This window comes from Engraulis encrasicolus, chromosome 23, assembly GCF_034702125.1.
Source record: "Engraulis encrasicolus isolate BLACKSEA-1 chromosome 23, IST_EnEncr_1.0, whole genome shotgun sequence".
Classification (NCBI taxonomy): Eukaryota; Metazoa; Chordata; class Actinopteri; order Clupeiformes; family Engraulidae; genus Engraulis; species Engraulis encrasicolus.
In genome coordinates, this window is record NC_085879.1 from 4090427 (window position 1) to 4105060 (window position 14634).

The 14634-nt window shown below is 42.7% G+C and overlaps 1 protein-coding gene across 3 annotated transcripts in view; it reads left to right on the forward strand.

The window, feature by feature from the left end:
- The window catches only part of ssrp1a (structure specific recognition protein 1a), a 38084-nt gene that overhangs the window by 11557 nt on the left and 11893 nt on the right, over positions 1-14634 (forward strand). For all 3 annotated transcript variants that reach the window (XM_063190611.1, XM_063190612.1, XM_063190610.1), the window contains exons 6-14: positions 364-464; positions 1163-1286; positions 1889-1992; positions 4555-4683; positions 5089-5310; positions 8923-8995; positions 11749-11878; positions 12228-12273; positions 12544-12694. In XM_063190611.1, coding sequence (XP_063046681.1) covers positions 364-464; positions 1163-1286; positions 1889-1992; positions 4555-4683; positions 5089-5310; positions 8923-8995; positions 11749-11878; positions 12228-12273; positions 12544-12694 — 1080 coding nt within the window. The remainder of the gene's footprint in view (positions 1-363; positions 465-1162; positions 1287-1888; positions 1993-4554; positions 4684-5088; positions 5311-8922; positions 8996-11748; positions 11879-12227; positions 12274-12543; positions 12695-14634) is intronic.

Consider the following 14634-nt stretch of genomic DNA (forward strand, 5'->3'; position numbering starts at 1 on the left):
ATGGAATACTAATTATTGAGTTACAAATAAATTAAAATGTACCGTAATTATTTTAAAAGTATTTTTGATTCAATAAATTGTCAGTATAATCATCATATATGATATAAAATAATTATCTAAAAGATAATGGAGTTTCCCTCTGGGAAAAAAAGCTCAAAAAAAGATCACTTGCAACTGATTTTCTCTCGACAATGTCCACTAAATAACACAATCATTTAATTTAATTTTAATTCGATTTTTGACCATAGTCACACAAATATAAGTCTAGCTGAAAACAAATGTTTAGAAATAATAATAAATAACAATTGTTTGTGTGCGTGTGCGTGCGTGTGTGTGTGTGTTTGTGTGTGTGTGTTGTTACAGGCATTCGCTCAAAATGTGCTCTCTAAAGCTGATGTCATCCAGGCCACTGGAGATGCTGTGTGTATCTTCAAAGAGCTGCAGTGTCTCACTCCCAGGGGCAGGTATGACACACACACACACACACACACACACACACACACACACACACACACACACACACACACACACACACACACTAATAAACTAATATTTTAGAGCAGTGGTCTTAAGATGTTCAGATTGCAGGTTCGAATCCCACCCTTACCTCTCCCTACACCTTCATCCATGGCTGAAGTGCCCTTGAGCGAGGCACCTAACCCCACATTGCTCTAGGGCAGGGGGTGGGGAACCTTTTTAATTCAAGGGGCCAGTTCAATTTCCTACAAGGGCCGTAAAAATCCTCCAAGGGCCGTTCTATGAACATAAAGTAGGATTTCCCCCTGCACTTTAGGTCTACATTGAAGGCAGCCCACCTTCTCTAGGTCCCCTGAATATAACTTGTATTGCAAATGTAATTTCTTAAATTCCTTCCAAATATGTCATATTTATTGTGAAGCTGCATAACGTAACATAATAAAACGGCCTTGGAGACATAGGTTCCCCAACGCTGCTCAAGGGACTGTTACCATTACCTTGCAAATAACGAAGTCGCTTAGGATAAAAGTGTCTGCTAAGTCTGATGTAAATATAGTGTTTGAGTGTTAATGTAAATACACACACATGTTTTAGTTCCCTTGCAACACGAACATAAGGAAGGTCTTTTTCCACATGGGTATGAAGTTGACCTCTTTCCTATCTCTCTGTCTGTGTGTCCCTGTAGGTATGACATTCGCATCTACCCGACGTTCCTGCATCTTCACGGCAAGACGTTTGATTACAAGATCCCCTTTACCACAGTGCTTCGTCTCTTCCTGCTGCCACACAAGGAGCAGATGTTCTTTGTGGTAAGTAAGCCGTGTGTGTTTGGCCAAGGGGTGTAGAGGTGCCGGACCTGCTGGGGAATCATAGATCCCGTCAGCTTGTCTGGCCCGCCAAGCGAAGCTGCTCGTTTTCCCCTCCACTTCCTCCGCCTGCTGGTCGGGCCAGACGTGTGGACTGGCGGTGATTGGCGCCGTACCACCGGCGGGCAGAGTGTATGGAGGGGGTAGCGGGCAGCTTCACTGGGCTGGCCAGACATGCCGACTGGATCTGTACTGGGGCTCCGACCGCTACCCCAACACACACACAACCCTAGCGATGGTCACTCCCTCACAGTGTGTCTGTGTTGGCCGTGTGTGTGCACTAGACAGGTTTGCTATCAGACAAATTGGACTCCTAATCACTTCTGTTTCTGTCTTGTGAAAGGAGCATGGACATTTTTTTTCCAAAACGAGCTGCTCATGTTCCACTGGTCTGCAAAGGAAATTTAAATTCTTAAAAAAGAAATTGTAATTTTTCTGTAAGAATTCAGTATTCTCCTCTCTCTCTCTCTCTCTCTCTCTCTCTCTCTCTCTCTCTCTCTCTCTCTCTCTCTCTCCCCTTGTTTTTCTCTGATTGTCTTTTCCAGATTAGTTTGGATCCCCCCATAAAGCAGGGCCAGACTCGTTATCATTTCCTCATCTTGTTGTTCTCCAAAGACGAGGACATCAGTCTGACACTGAACATGAGCGAGTGAGTACCACACAACACGCCCCAAAGCCCCCTTGCCTGAAGTGTGTGTGTGCGCGTGTGTGTGTGTGCGTGCGCATTGAAGGCTCTGAAAAATTGAGGCTGCGTCAAAATGACCAGTTTCTGTGATGTCAGTATTTTAGGGCTGTTACGATTAATTGACTAATCGTGACTAATCAACTATAAAAATGAGTCTGCAAGAATTTTCATAGTCGACTAATCGTTTCATTGAATTCAGTGCTTTTTTACTTTTTTCTAATACTTTATTACTTAATTGAAACCTAAAATTGCCCGGCACTGAATTGGACGTTGTATTTCGCAGTAAATAAGCTACCATCATGATTTAAAGCTCAGTTGCTACGTGTACATGATGTTTTTGAATCGGATCTAATAGATCGGATTTAAGTAGATCGGATTAGGAGTTATTTTGCGACGTGTATACATGGCAATTTCACTTAAATGCGATTAAACGTCTGGGGAAAATAAAGCATTGCGATTGGACTGAGGACGCACGTGCTGAGTGAGCCAAATAAGGCGTGGGGGCGTGGTCGCCAAACCTCCGGGGAACTACTGGGACACAAGCTTATCTTCAGCCCGAAAATGAATTCCCTCAGTGGACTCAAGGCTGGAAATCACAGACATCATATATGAAGACTAGATACGTCATCGCGTATTTCAAGCACGTCCGCACAGGTCGGCCATATTAGAGCAGCCTAAACTCTCCACAGACCCTCCGTTACAGCTGAAGTAAAGTGAAGAGTTGAAACGTTGGGATACTTAAAAATGTATGCTGTTGCTTCGCTGAAATATTGACACGTGTTTATAAATGGTAGGGCTCCTTAAGACTGGGGTAAAACGCCCAGGAGAGTAATAGGCCTATGCTTCCCACTTAACCTATTTGTCCAAAAAAATAGATAGACCTAGAGCTAATACACATTTTAATCATTGCTGTGCATTACGTTGACGGCATGGATATATTCATTGCATCAAATTATAGACGACAGAGATGACGTACTGGAAGAGAGATGTAGCCTACAGCGCAACAAGTTAATTCTATCTGGATGGCTTTAGCGTCCGAATCATTTTTTTCACAAGGTGGAGCTGTCAAAACCAAAGCAGAATGTAGACTACAAGTGGACGTTTATTTGTTATTTTACTGAAAATATAAAAGATTACTTTGTGCATTTGTTTATGGGGTCTATTTAATTACCTGAATAAGCCTACTGAATTATATTATACATGATTTTAGACCTATGAACATTATAATATAATGTAATATAATATAATAATAATGTGGATATGCATCACTATGCAGTATCAACATATACTTCGTTTGGAATTTTTTATATTGTGTAAAAAACCAACCCTTTCGAAAATCGAAATAAATTTGAGGGAATTATGGCCATCTGAAGAGTATACAACACCAAAAACTCATTGCAACTGGTTGAGCCAGCAGGCTGCTCTATCATGGCCGCCATGCGCGGACGTTCGGCTTGCATGACGGGAACGCGGACGACGCATCTAGTCTTCATATATGATGTCTGTGGGTAAAATCCCCTTTGGGTCTGGTTCTTTCAAATGCTAGTTAGCACCTTCCTAGCTTAGAAAAACGAACTGGTGAAAGGGTGATGTGGAGTAACTTTGTTGTGCTTAATTACTTCGTGGGGCACTTTTACATCAATATATGGAAGCCACAACATTTATAGTCGCTTAGGGACTTTAAATTAAGCAAAACTTTCATGTGAAAATCAACAGGAAGTGCCGCCATCTTTTTCTCACTGACAAAGAGCACAGGCTCTTGGCGCCATCGTGTGGTCAACGAGCATGCGTGGAACGACCGGATTTATTGTAATTCTGATTAAAAGGTTACATGACAGAGGAACGTGTTTAATCGGATTTAAAAGAGGAATAAACCACCCACTTTAATCGGACTTAAATTTAAATCGGAATAAACTTAAATCCTGTTCGGTAAGTGTTTACATGATGTTTTTAAAGTGGAATTAAGTTTTAATGAGATTTAAAGTGAGTTAAATCGGATTTAAATGCCTCATGTAAACGTACCAATTGTGAGCTCAGGGACCTAATTTTAACGGTTTCTTCTTTTTTTCCCAATTTCCTTGAAGATTAAAGTGCTAGAGTACTTGAAAAATTAATCGTTTGACTAATCGACTATTCGAAAAAAATTGTTGATGGATTAATCGGGAGAAAAATAATCGTTTAGGCCAGCCCTACAGTACCCCGAAGTCCCTTGCCTGATATGTGAGAGTAAAACTGAATGAACACACGAATCATTGAACGCATGTATACAAGAATTTTAAGGTGTAGCCAAAGCATTCTCTCCTTCATTATTCTCTCTTTCTGTCCATCTTTGTTTCTTTGTATTTCTGTTTATCATTTTTGTCTTCCTATTCCTATACGTCATCTGTCTGCAAGTCTCCACATCTGTATTTGTCTCTGTTGTCTTTCTTTTTTCCACATCTGCCTGCCTGTCTCCATCTGTACCTAGCTGAGCAGCCTACTGTCCAACTACATGTCTGTGTGCCTGTCTTTTATCTGCACCTTTAGGGACGAGGTTGAGAAGCGTTTCGAGGGCAAGCTGAGCAAGCACATGTCCGGCTCGCTGTACGAGGTGGTCAGCAGAGTCATGAAGGCCCTGGTCAACAGGAAGATCACCGTGCCCGGAAACTTCCAGGGGTGAGTGAAACACCACATGCATTCAGACAGGAAAACTGGTGGTTCTTACTTTACACGGGTCTTTTTCCTCTTTCTTTCACTTTATTTTTCTTTTCTTTATCTCACCTGCTCCCTCCCTCACCCCTTCCATCCCCTCCTTTTTCTGTACTGTTTTTTTCCCTCCGTCAGTCTCTATCTTTCCTTTTCCCTTGCTCACCTGCTCTTCCTTTCTCTCTCCCTCTCTCCCTCCCACTTTCCTTTAACTCTGTATCTTCATCACTCGCTTCCTGTTTCTTCTTCCTCCTCTCCCAGACACTTTGTAGGGAGGCTTAAAATCTCATTGTACTGAGTATAATGACAATTAAAGGAATTCTATTCTGTTTATATATTTCTATTCTATTTCTATTCTGTTCTCTTGTCCCCCAGACACTCTGGTTCCCAGTGCATTACCTGCTCCTACAAGGCCAGCTCCGGGCTGCTCTACCCTCTGGAGCGAGGCTTCATCTACGTCCACAAGCCGCCGGTGCACCTGCGATTCGAGGAGATCTCCAACGTCAACTTTGCCCGCGGCACCACCACCACCCGCTCCTTCGACTTCGAGATCGAGACTAAGCAAGGCACACAGTACACATTCAGCAGCATCGAGAGGTTGGTACCAGGGCTTCACATTGGCACTTGCCAACTGGCCAAAAATTGGTAAAACTTGGCCGTGGCTAGTTACAATTTCAGTCCCAATAGCCACTTTGGCAGGTAACTAATCTCTGTATAATATGTCCTTGTGTCTTAGGTTCAAGAAAGATCATTCAGATTCTATTTGTCTGATATAAAGTAGCATTAATCCACTTACGCATGCCACGCCTCAAAGCAGCCATCTGCAAGTATTCCTGTAGACATACATGAAGCCTCAATTCTGGGATTTTGGAAGTTGTTAATGAATTATCAGAACATCTGAGCTTGCTAAATCTGCAGTCGTTAAATGCATGTAATTTAGCAGAAAAAAGGAAGAAGTATTAAACTTCCTCCAAAATGCCAACCAAGTTGGGCGATTGGACGGCTACCCACACCCCCGAAACTGTTTGGTTGAGCCAACCAACAGAGCGCTACGGAATTGACCTTTCCGCAAACTCCTCCCCCCCTTAGCAACGGTTGCTATGCGAGTCAAGCTTTCACGTATTCCAGGTTCTCAGCATTAGAATGAATGGCATGCGACATGTTTTCACCCCTGTCAATTTCGGCTCTGCCCATGGAAATCACAAGCAATTTGTTGAGAAACAGCGAAATATAAGATAAAAGTTGACAAAAAGGTCTGCAACAGGCTTATGAAGGCTACATCCACAACATTATATGCTGTGTTTGTAGCCAGATGAGACAGAGGGTAAAGCCTACAGATCCCAATGTAAGAGGCAAGCACCTAATAATTTACAAGAGCAGCAGTGCTTATGTAGGCCTAGACCTAAAGGGTAAGTCACCTTTATCACACATTGCATTAAAATGCACATGATAATCATATTTGTTGCATTAAATCCATGTGATGGTAACAGATGCCAAATGTAAACATTCCCACCTAGCACCTAGCACCTTCCCACCAGTCTATTGCTCCCACATCGTTGACTTGGCTTGTTCAACACATTTGACCTCATGCAAGTGAAAGGCAACCCTTTGGAACCCCAATCCTCCACAAGCTTCACACAGCAATGGCACAATGATACCAAAATAAAACCAGTGCCTGTGTCATCTGTGTTTGCTCCAAAAGCAAAGGTGTTTCTATAAGGTGTCTCTTACGGTCACTAGGAAACCAGTAAGCCTACATTAAAGTTCAGTAAATAGATAAATAAATATTTCCAGTAATCTACAAATACATTGGCTACATTGTAAACAGTGGAAGTTAGAGAGAATTTCGTTGTAGGCCTACTGCCCTCCCCCCTGGAACTTCAATGTGACAGGTGACAAACTGGCTCTCCTACAAAGGCAGACAGGAACACCTGAGCTATTTGGTGCAAACCTCCTGTGGACATCACTGTTGTTGCAGACCACACATACCCTCTTGGAGTGGCTTAAGTCATCAGGTAATTCACCATGACATGAAATGGGTTAAAGCATTTAAGCAAAAAATGAAAATACACAGGTCATGACAATATGCATGATGATGGATGGTATTTAATACACAATAACAAAATAATCAATACATAATACACAATAAATACACACAGGGCTGATGTTGACTGATTAAATATTGTGCTCACATTCTGTAAACTGATGTGGAATCTTTTGTAACCAAATACTTGTCTAAATGTCATCAGTGTCAATAACAGCTCACTACACAAAGTAAGGTCTGGTGTGCCACTGTACCTGGATTATTTAAAATGTTGAACTCATACAAGGTATTAAACTGCTCATAGGTGAATCAAGCGCAGTAGCCTACTGGAAATAGCCTAACACATCACTTTCATGCACAGACTCTGGTTTTAACACCAAAGTAGTGTGTAAATGGAGTTTGTATCTAAGTTGTTGGAGCTGGACATCCTTTGCCTCTAGTTGTACAGTCAGCTTGGTTATCTCAGCCTTCTGAGTGGCCACCATGTCCCTCAACATCTGAAGCTCATCTCCATGATCAGTGGTGGGATCTGTAAACAACAAACAACAACAACAGGAAAAGTTAACAAACTGCATATAAATAATATCTCACACACACACACACACACACACACACACACACACACACACACACACACACACACACACACACACACACACACACACACACACACACACACCTACCATGGTCACTGGTGTTTGAAGCACTTTGTTCCACAGTGTTAAGGTGTTCAGTGGAGTTTGAGCTCTCTCCTCGTACCCTGTAAACAATCAGTTTGACTTTCCATTACATTTTCATAGTAATGCAAGGTTGATGCATGTTAGTGTAGGGCTAAGATGTTTTGTTGATGTTTTGAGAATGATGACTGGGTACAACAATCTCTATTAATGTTGCAATGTATAACTAAATCATCTCTGATTGAAGGCACTAAAATAAAATGCACATTGTGAAGTACAGCACATCTGGGATCTTAAATCAATACTATTAATTATTATTCAATCTCAGTTCAGTTGCAATGGTTACATGAGGTGGGATTCTAACGCTAATAGCAGAATACTTTGCCCAGCATAGCTGATGCTTGTTTAGCCTACTACAAGCGAACAAGTGGCATCCCCACTTTAAATGCCATTGTACAAGATAAACTTTTCAACTGCACACAACATTAACATTACTTTGGTTGCTACTTGCATGCATGCATGCACAATATGAACAGAACAGTCAACAGTGACAATAAACTTACAGTTAGCCTATGCTAAATGAGGCTAACCCATTCAATCCAGCTATGTGTTATTATGATCATCCACACAGTTCTAGCTGCCCAAAAATGCAAGGTAGTGCTACTAAATTGCATTTGAAGTAGTGGTATCATCACGTTTTCAATGAGGTAGGTGGATTTTAGCGACATTAAAATAGCTGCTTACCTTAGCTTGCATAGTGGCTTCTGTTTACATGCTGCTGGTGGTGGGGTAGTCCACATTGTTTAGTCCACAGCAGGAATTTCTCCATCTCGGTCTTTGGTTTTGGGAAGGAATGAAATGTAACCCCTCCCTCCAACTTTTTTGTATCTCCGTTGTCGGAATTACACACACCATACGCGCAACATTTCATTTTATCTTCCAAACTCGGGATCTCTCTCATAGACTTCCATTCATCAAAATGGCTGGCTTGACCAAGGTCCCGAGCTTAGTAACTGTTGCTATGCTATGATTGGTCAGTTACCATTTTGGGGGGTGGCCGCGGAAAGGTGAATTTGGCAGGAGCTGGACAACTCGTCAAACTTCCTGGACAGTTTGAGAAATGTAATGATGACGATAAAGCAGGTTTTTATAAGACATGATGGGCTCACAGGTCTGCAAAAACACAGAAACTGTTCATTGTCATTTCTACTGTTTGCACAGAATGCTCTAAACCAATGGGTTATTTGTTATGTTATTATATATTATTGTTATTCCATTCAGCAGGGTTTTCCTATTCACACACTTGCAGACACTGAAGTTGCTGTTGTCTTTTTTTCTATGTGTGAACTGTCTGTCTGTCTGTCTGTCTGTCTGTCTCTCTCTCTCTCTCTCTCTCTCTCTCTCTCTCTCTCTCTCTCTCTCTCTCTCTCTCTCTCTCTCTCTCTCTCTCTCTCTCTCTCTCTCTCTCTCTCTCTCTCACACACACAGAGAAGAGTATGGCAAGCTGTTTGACTTTGTCAACGCCAAGAAGCTGAACATCAAGAATCGTGGCTTTAAAGAGGTAATGAATCATTCTGACACCTTCAGATGAGGCTTTTTTTCCCACTTTTACTTTACTGCTCATTCATTCACATCTGCTACCCAGACCAGTACTGTTGCCATTCCATTGGTGTTGCCCTTACTGACAGCTTTTTCTTTTGTCCCTTCCTGTGTGTGTGTTTATGTGTGTGTGTCTGTGTGTTTTGTCTGTCTGAAGACAAAGGTTGGTATGAGCGTGCCTCGTTCTGGGTTTGGGACATGGTGTGTGGGTGTTTGTACTTGTGAGCATTTTTGTGTGTGTGTGTGTGTGTGTGTGTGTGTGTGGTTCCTCCTGGTGTAATCCTCCACTGTCCTCTCCTGTGCCTTTTAAACCTGATTTATGCTTCCATCAGAGCAGATACCAGGTGTTGCGTCCATGTGTGTTGCATGTGAAGCCATCTTCTTTTTATTTACCATATTTTCATCACAGTAACAGGCTTTTTCCTGTCCAGTTTCCACATCAGCCACGACTGAAGTGCGGATGACTCTTGTACCCACTCTACGTACAGGCTCATACACCCTTCAGAAAGTTGCCGGTGTAATTCATTTGTGTCAGATTTAGGCTCTGATGGAGTATAAACCAGCTTCTTTCCACATGTGTGGTGATCCTGTTGATTTTTTTTGTCGTTGAAAAGTAAAGATGCTTGTAAAGATATTAATATCAAGAGCAATGAATGGAAATGCTGCTGTAAGTCCGTTTTGGGATCTTAAAGGGGCTCCAGGTAGGATTCAAAGTTTAATTAATCACCACCCCGAATCAGCCGACGCTGATGCGAGTCTTTGGTAAGTGAGCGATGGCCCTCGTGATCACTTCCACGGTCTGCTGTCAGAAAACCCCCCACGTGCAACTTTTGACACCGCGGTCCGAGGGAGTGTCGTGGGAAACACTTATCATGTGAAAACATCGCTTTACATACCGTATTCAGATTTGTATCAACTGCTGGCATTCCGGGATGAAAAACAGTCTCCAAGCGAGTTTATTTGAAAAGCATTTTTTGATTACGGTGTAGATTTTGAGACAGGCATGCCACGGGCACCGCGCAAATGACTTCATCCTACCTAGTGCCTCTTTAAAGAAGCTTCTTTTTACTTTTCAATGACAAAGTTACTCTGTGCGATATGAACTGAAAAGACTTTCTCTGCTCTTCCAGTGTGACCAGGTACACACGCGCGCACACACGCGCACACACACGCACACACACGCACACACAAGCACACACAAGCACACACACACACACACGCAAGCCAGAACACACACATGCGTACACACATACATGTACACACACGCAAGTCAGACCACACGCACACACACATGCACACGCACAGAAGACCAGACACATGCGTACACAGCAGACAATCAAACTGAGTCCTGTTGAGGTTGGCTTGCTGGCCTGACGTGGGTGTGTGGTGGACTCTGCGTAACTGGCTAGAGACTTGCCCTGGGTGCCTGTTGGTTGTTGTAATTTCTGAAAACATACAATGGGTTTTGCGGGCTTCTCTGCAAAGTTTGAAACGTATCAAATATCCCCCGTCTGTCTGTCTGTCTCCAACGTGACACTCAACTGACCTGCTACTTTGAAGCTTTGTAAGCAAAAGCCTGTTTGTGTAAAGCAAATGTCTTGCATCAATTTACAGTAATTTCCAGGACTGTGTGTTTGTGTTTGTGTGTGCGTGCTTACTTTGGAAAATGATTGGGTTTATGCCATGAATCTTTTGCTCTGCTTTTTGTAAACACACACGCACGCACACACGTGCATCAAATATGCCTACTTGTTATTTTGTGATCTATCATTGCTTTTATAACCAATTTGTTAGGCCAGTCAGTACTTCTGATTTATTGGCAGGAACTTGCCTCCAGATGGGGGCACCAAACACCCACAGCTTATTTGTCATTCTTCCCAAATATGTCAAATTCCCTCAAACCATCACAGAAACAAGTTGCATGTGCGTGGGTGGGTGTGTGTGCGTGTGCGTGTGCCTGCCTGCCTGCACGACTGAGGATTGCTTTTGTGTGTGTGTGTGATTGATTGTTACGGATTCTTAACATTAACATAAGGTATGTTCATACTTTCATTCATTCATATTTTGTTTTAAAATGCTTTGAACTGAAGTGTGCTGGTTGTGTGGTAGATTCTAAGAATTGTATCAGTATTGGTGGGTGGTGTGTTGCTGTTTTTTAATAGATAAGTGTTGAGTAGAAGGCCACTCTGGTTGTTAGACCATTAGCTTCCTACATATCTATAAGTCTGTGTTGATCTCTGTTGTGTGGGTAATGTGTGAAGTGCTTCCCGCTCCATACTAGTCTAGTGCCGTAATAAACTGGCATAATGTGATTGTCATAGACTTCTCTGTTCCCTGTTCGTTTGGTATGACTGCTGACCTTAAATCAGATGTAGCATATTTGCGTTATATAATCAGGGGAACATTTTAAGTGGTATCGGTCACACAAAAAAGCGGAAGGATACATTCTTAAAGGTCTCACATGGTTTAGTCTATTTTTGGCCTTAAACAACTAGTACATTTTTTTTAGCAGAGGCAAGGTGAATGAATGTGTGTATGTGATGACATTTTGCTTTTTTTATTATTACCTGTAGTAGACAATAAGTAGTAGTTTTATCAACATCTGCAAACCACTTTGGGTTGGCTGTTGGGTACAACTGAGGTGTACAGTTGACATGACTTGACTGTCCTAATAATATATCTGTGTGTGTGTGGTTAATGTGTTCTGTTGTACAGGGCATGAAGGGCAAAGATGACATGAGCGACTCCGATGAGGACACGCACGACGCGTACCTGGAGCGCATGAAGGAGGAGGGCAAAATCCGGGAGGAGGGAGGCAGCGACGACTCGGACGGAGACGAGAGTGGTGAGGGCAGAGTTATCAACCATCATGAAAGGACTGATTTTTTTGGATTATATATTTCACTCTTGAGTGCAAGTCGAAAAAAAATCATAACGAAGACTGACTGTTTCTCAAAGTGAAGTGTGCCGAAAAGTCCCTTTCCATAAGCCCTTTCACATGGCGGCCATCTTGGCAATGGCAGCTATTTCAGATTAGAACGATCAGGGCATCTCAGAATGACTGGGAAAATATTTGAATTGGTAAGTCGCATTGGAGCTTAAGTTGCCGGACTTGTCAAACCATGAAAAAAGTGCAGTTGATGGTGCAAGCCTCTGGCATTGTCATGTGATTCATCTGTCTTGCTGTTTCTTAGACGAGTCCTTCAACCCGGGAGAGGAAGATGATGACGTTGCCGAAGAGTAAGTTTATTCATTTACGGTTTTGAATCTCTTAAAGTGGCGTCAATACCACAACTACAGTGTCTGCAGAACCGTCTGGTTTTTTTTACTTTATGCTCATTAGTGCAAAGTTTTGTATGACATTAGTGCAAAAAATGACACAAACGCAACTTAGGCCCTGTGAAGTGTGAGTGGCATTAATACAACTAAATAATTCCTAAATGCTGCCCTTGGAGTGGTGCACTGGCCACAGCCTAAACTCTGTCTCATCGTGGTCCCCTCCCAATGCAGGTATGACTCCAAGGCTTCAGGAAGTGACAGCGAAGAGGAGAGCGATGGCAGTGACGATGACGCCAAGCCCAAGAAGGCCAAGGCCAAGAAGGAGCCGGTTAAGAAGTCCAAGCCGGCCCGGGAGAAGAAGGAGAGGAGGCCACGCAAGGAGGTAAAAAAACCCAAAAACACCCAGGGTGCATCCCAATATGTGACCTTGCCTCCTCCACTTGTGCTTGTCTCCTCGCCCCGCCTCCTGGCCCCTCCTCCGTGGAGAAAACAATAAAGTTTCCCAGCTGTCAGCCTCGCCACAACAACTTTTGAGGGACTGTTTTTCATTCACCATCCCAATTGCAAATGAGAAAATGACTCTATAATTGAGCTTTTGCAAGATATTGAAATATAATGCTGTTGTCTGTGATGTCATCATGACGAGAAGCAAGTGGAGGAGGCAAGTGGAGGAGGCAAGGTCACATATTAAAATGCACTCCCAGAGCCAAGTGTTAGTTAGGCTAATGCCATTAACCACCGTGCTCCATTCTTACACAAAGATGGCAGCTCATGGAGGCTTTGACACACAGATTGGCATTGACATAGTTCCAAAATAGTTCCAGGGAGTGAGCGTTGAGGACAGAAAGTGTAGAAGATGTAAGTGCAATTCATTTTTACATCGTCTTTTATTACTTGTAAAACACAAAATGGCTGGTAGCTCAAAAGTCGCAGTATCTTCTTTAAGTTTGTTGGGTGCTCTTGCATGAAGGGGTTCAGTCCAATTCAACAAAAAAGGATAATCCAGGCAACTCCAAGTGAAAAAAGAGGAAGTGAATTTAAAAAGCCTTTATTATTTTAGGGCTAAAACATGATTAAAAGAGCCAATATGTTTCGACCGCACTGGTCTTCATCAGGGCTTTGTCCCACATGATTAAAAGAGCAAACATGTTTCGACCGCACTGGTCTTCATCAGGGCTTTGTTATGTTGTGGTTCTGTGTTAGTCTCTATCGTAAAGAAAGCAGTTGCCTCGAATTGTTTGAGTCTATGTGAATCATGTCACTAACAGACTTCCTACTCCGGTTGTCACAACTCTGACTTCCATGGCTCTGAAAAAACCCAGGGATGGTCAAATGCATTTGATGATGTAATGTTTGCTACAATAATAATGTATTTTGATACAACATTGACATTTTCATCAAACATCAAAGTAAAATTGTGTTGTGAAAGGCAGCAAAAGACGGTAGGAATGTAGAATCAAAAAATGGGAGGGGGAGTCTGCACCTTTTCCAACATTTTGTTGGGATCAGCTCTATGTTCCCACAGCCCGTTGGTCCCACAGCCTATTCTTGCTGCTCTATGTTCCCACATTTTTAAGAAAGTATTACAATATAGGCCCTATGTTCCACAACTCCATGTTGATGAGTGGAGGTGCAAAACGCACACCAGAAACAGAGGTGCTGGCAACCAGAAAATACAATTGCAGGAGGAGAGAAGTGCAGCACACTCACAAGTTAAATAAACAGTTTTGAATGTGACAACATTTCGGCCTGTCGGCCTTCTTCAGGTCACGTGTGACCACAACTCCATGTTCCCACATTTCCTAGTAAACTATGAGAACATGCCTTTCTCCCCGCCATGGGACATAGGGCCTAAATTTGAATAAATTCTTAGAAATTTGGGAGCATGGGCCAGCAGGTATAAACTGTGGGACCAATGGGCTGTGGGACCAATGGGCCGAAAATATTAATGTTAGAAGTCTTAGTGATGTGGGACCAATGGGCTGTGGGAACATAGGCATGGTCCCCATTTGTTAACTTTTTCCTATGGTTTCCATTTGTTAACCGTCCTATGGTTTCCATTTGTTAACCTTCCTATGGTTTCCATTTGCGTCTTCTTACTCTGAATCCCTCTTAATGGGATCCTGGTTTCTTGACACCATGAGAACCCTCTGCATTCATTCATTTGGTGCATCGAGCGGCGAGATGCAGTTTGGCCCAGAACCACCCTGTCAGTTAGCATTAGCGCAGCGCTACACAGGACCACAACATGGGAAACACATGTCACAACACATCGCACTAAAGCATGATGTCAGAGTTGATGAGCGTCTCTCTCTCTCTCTT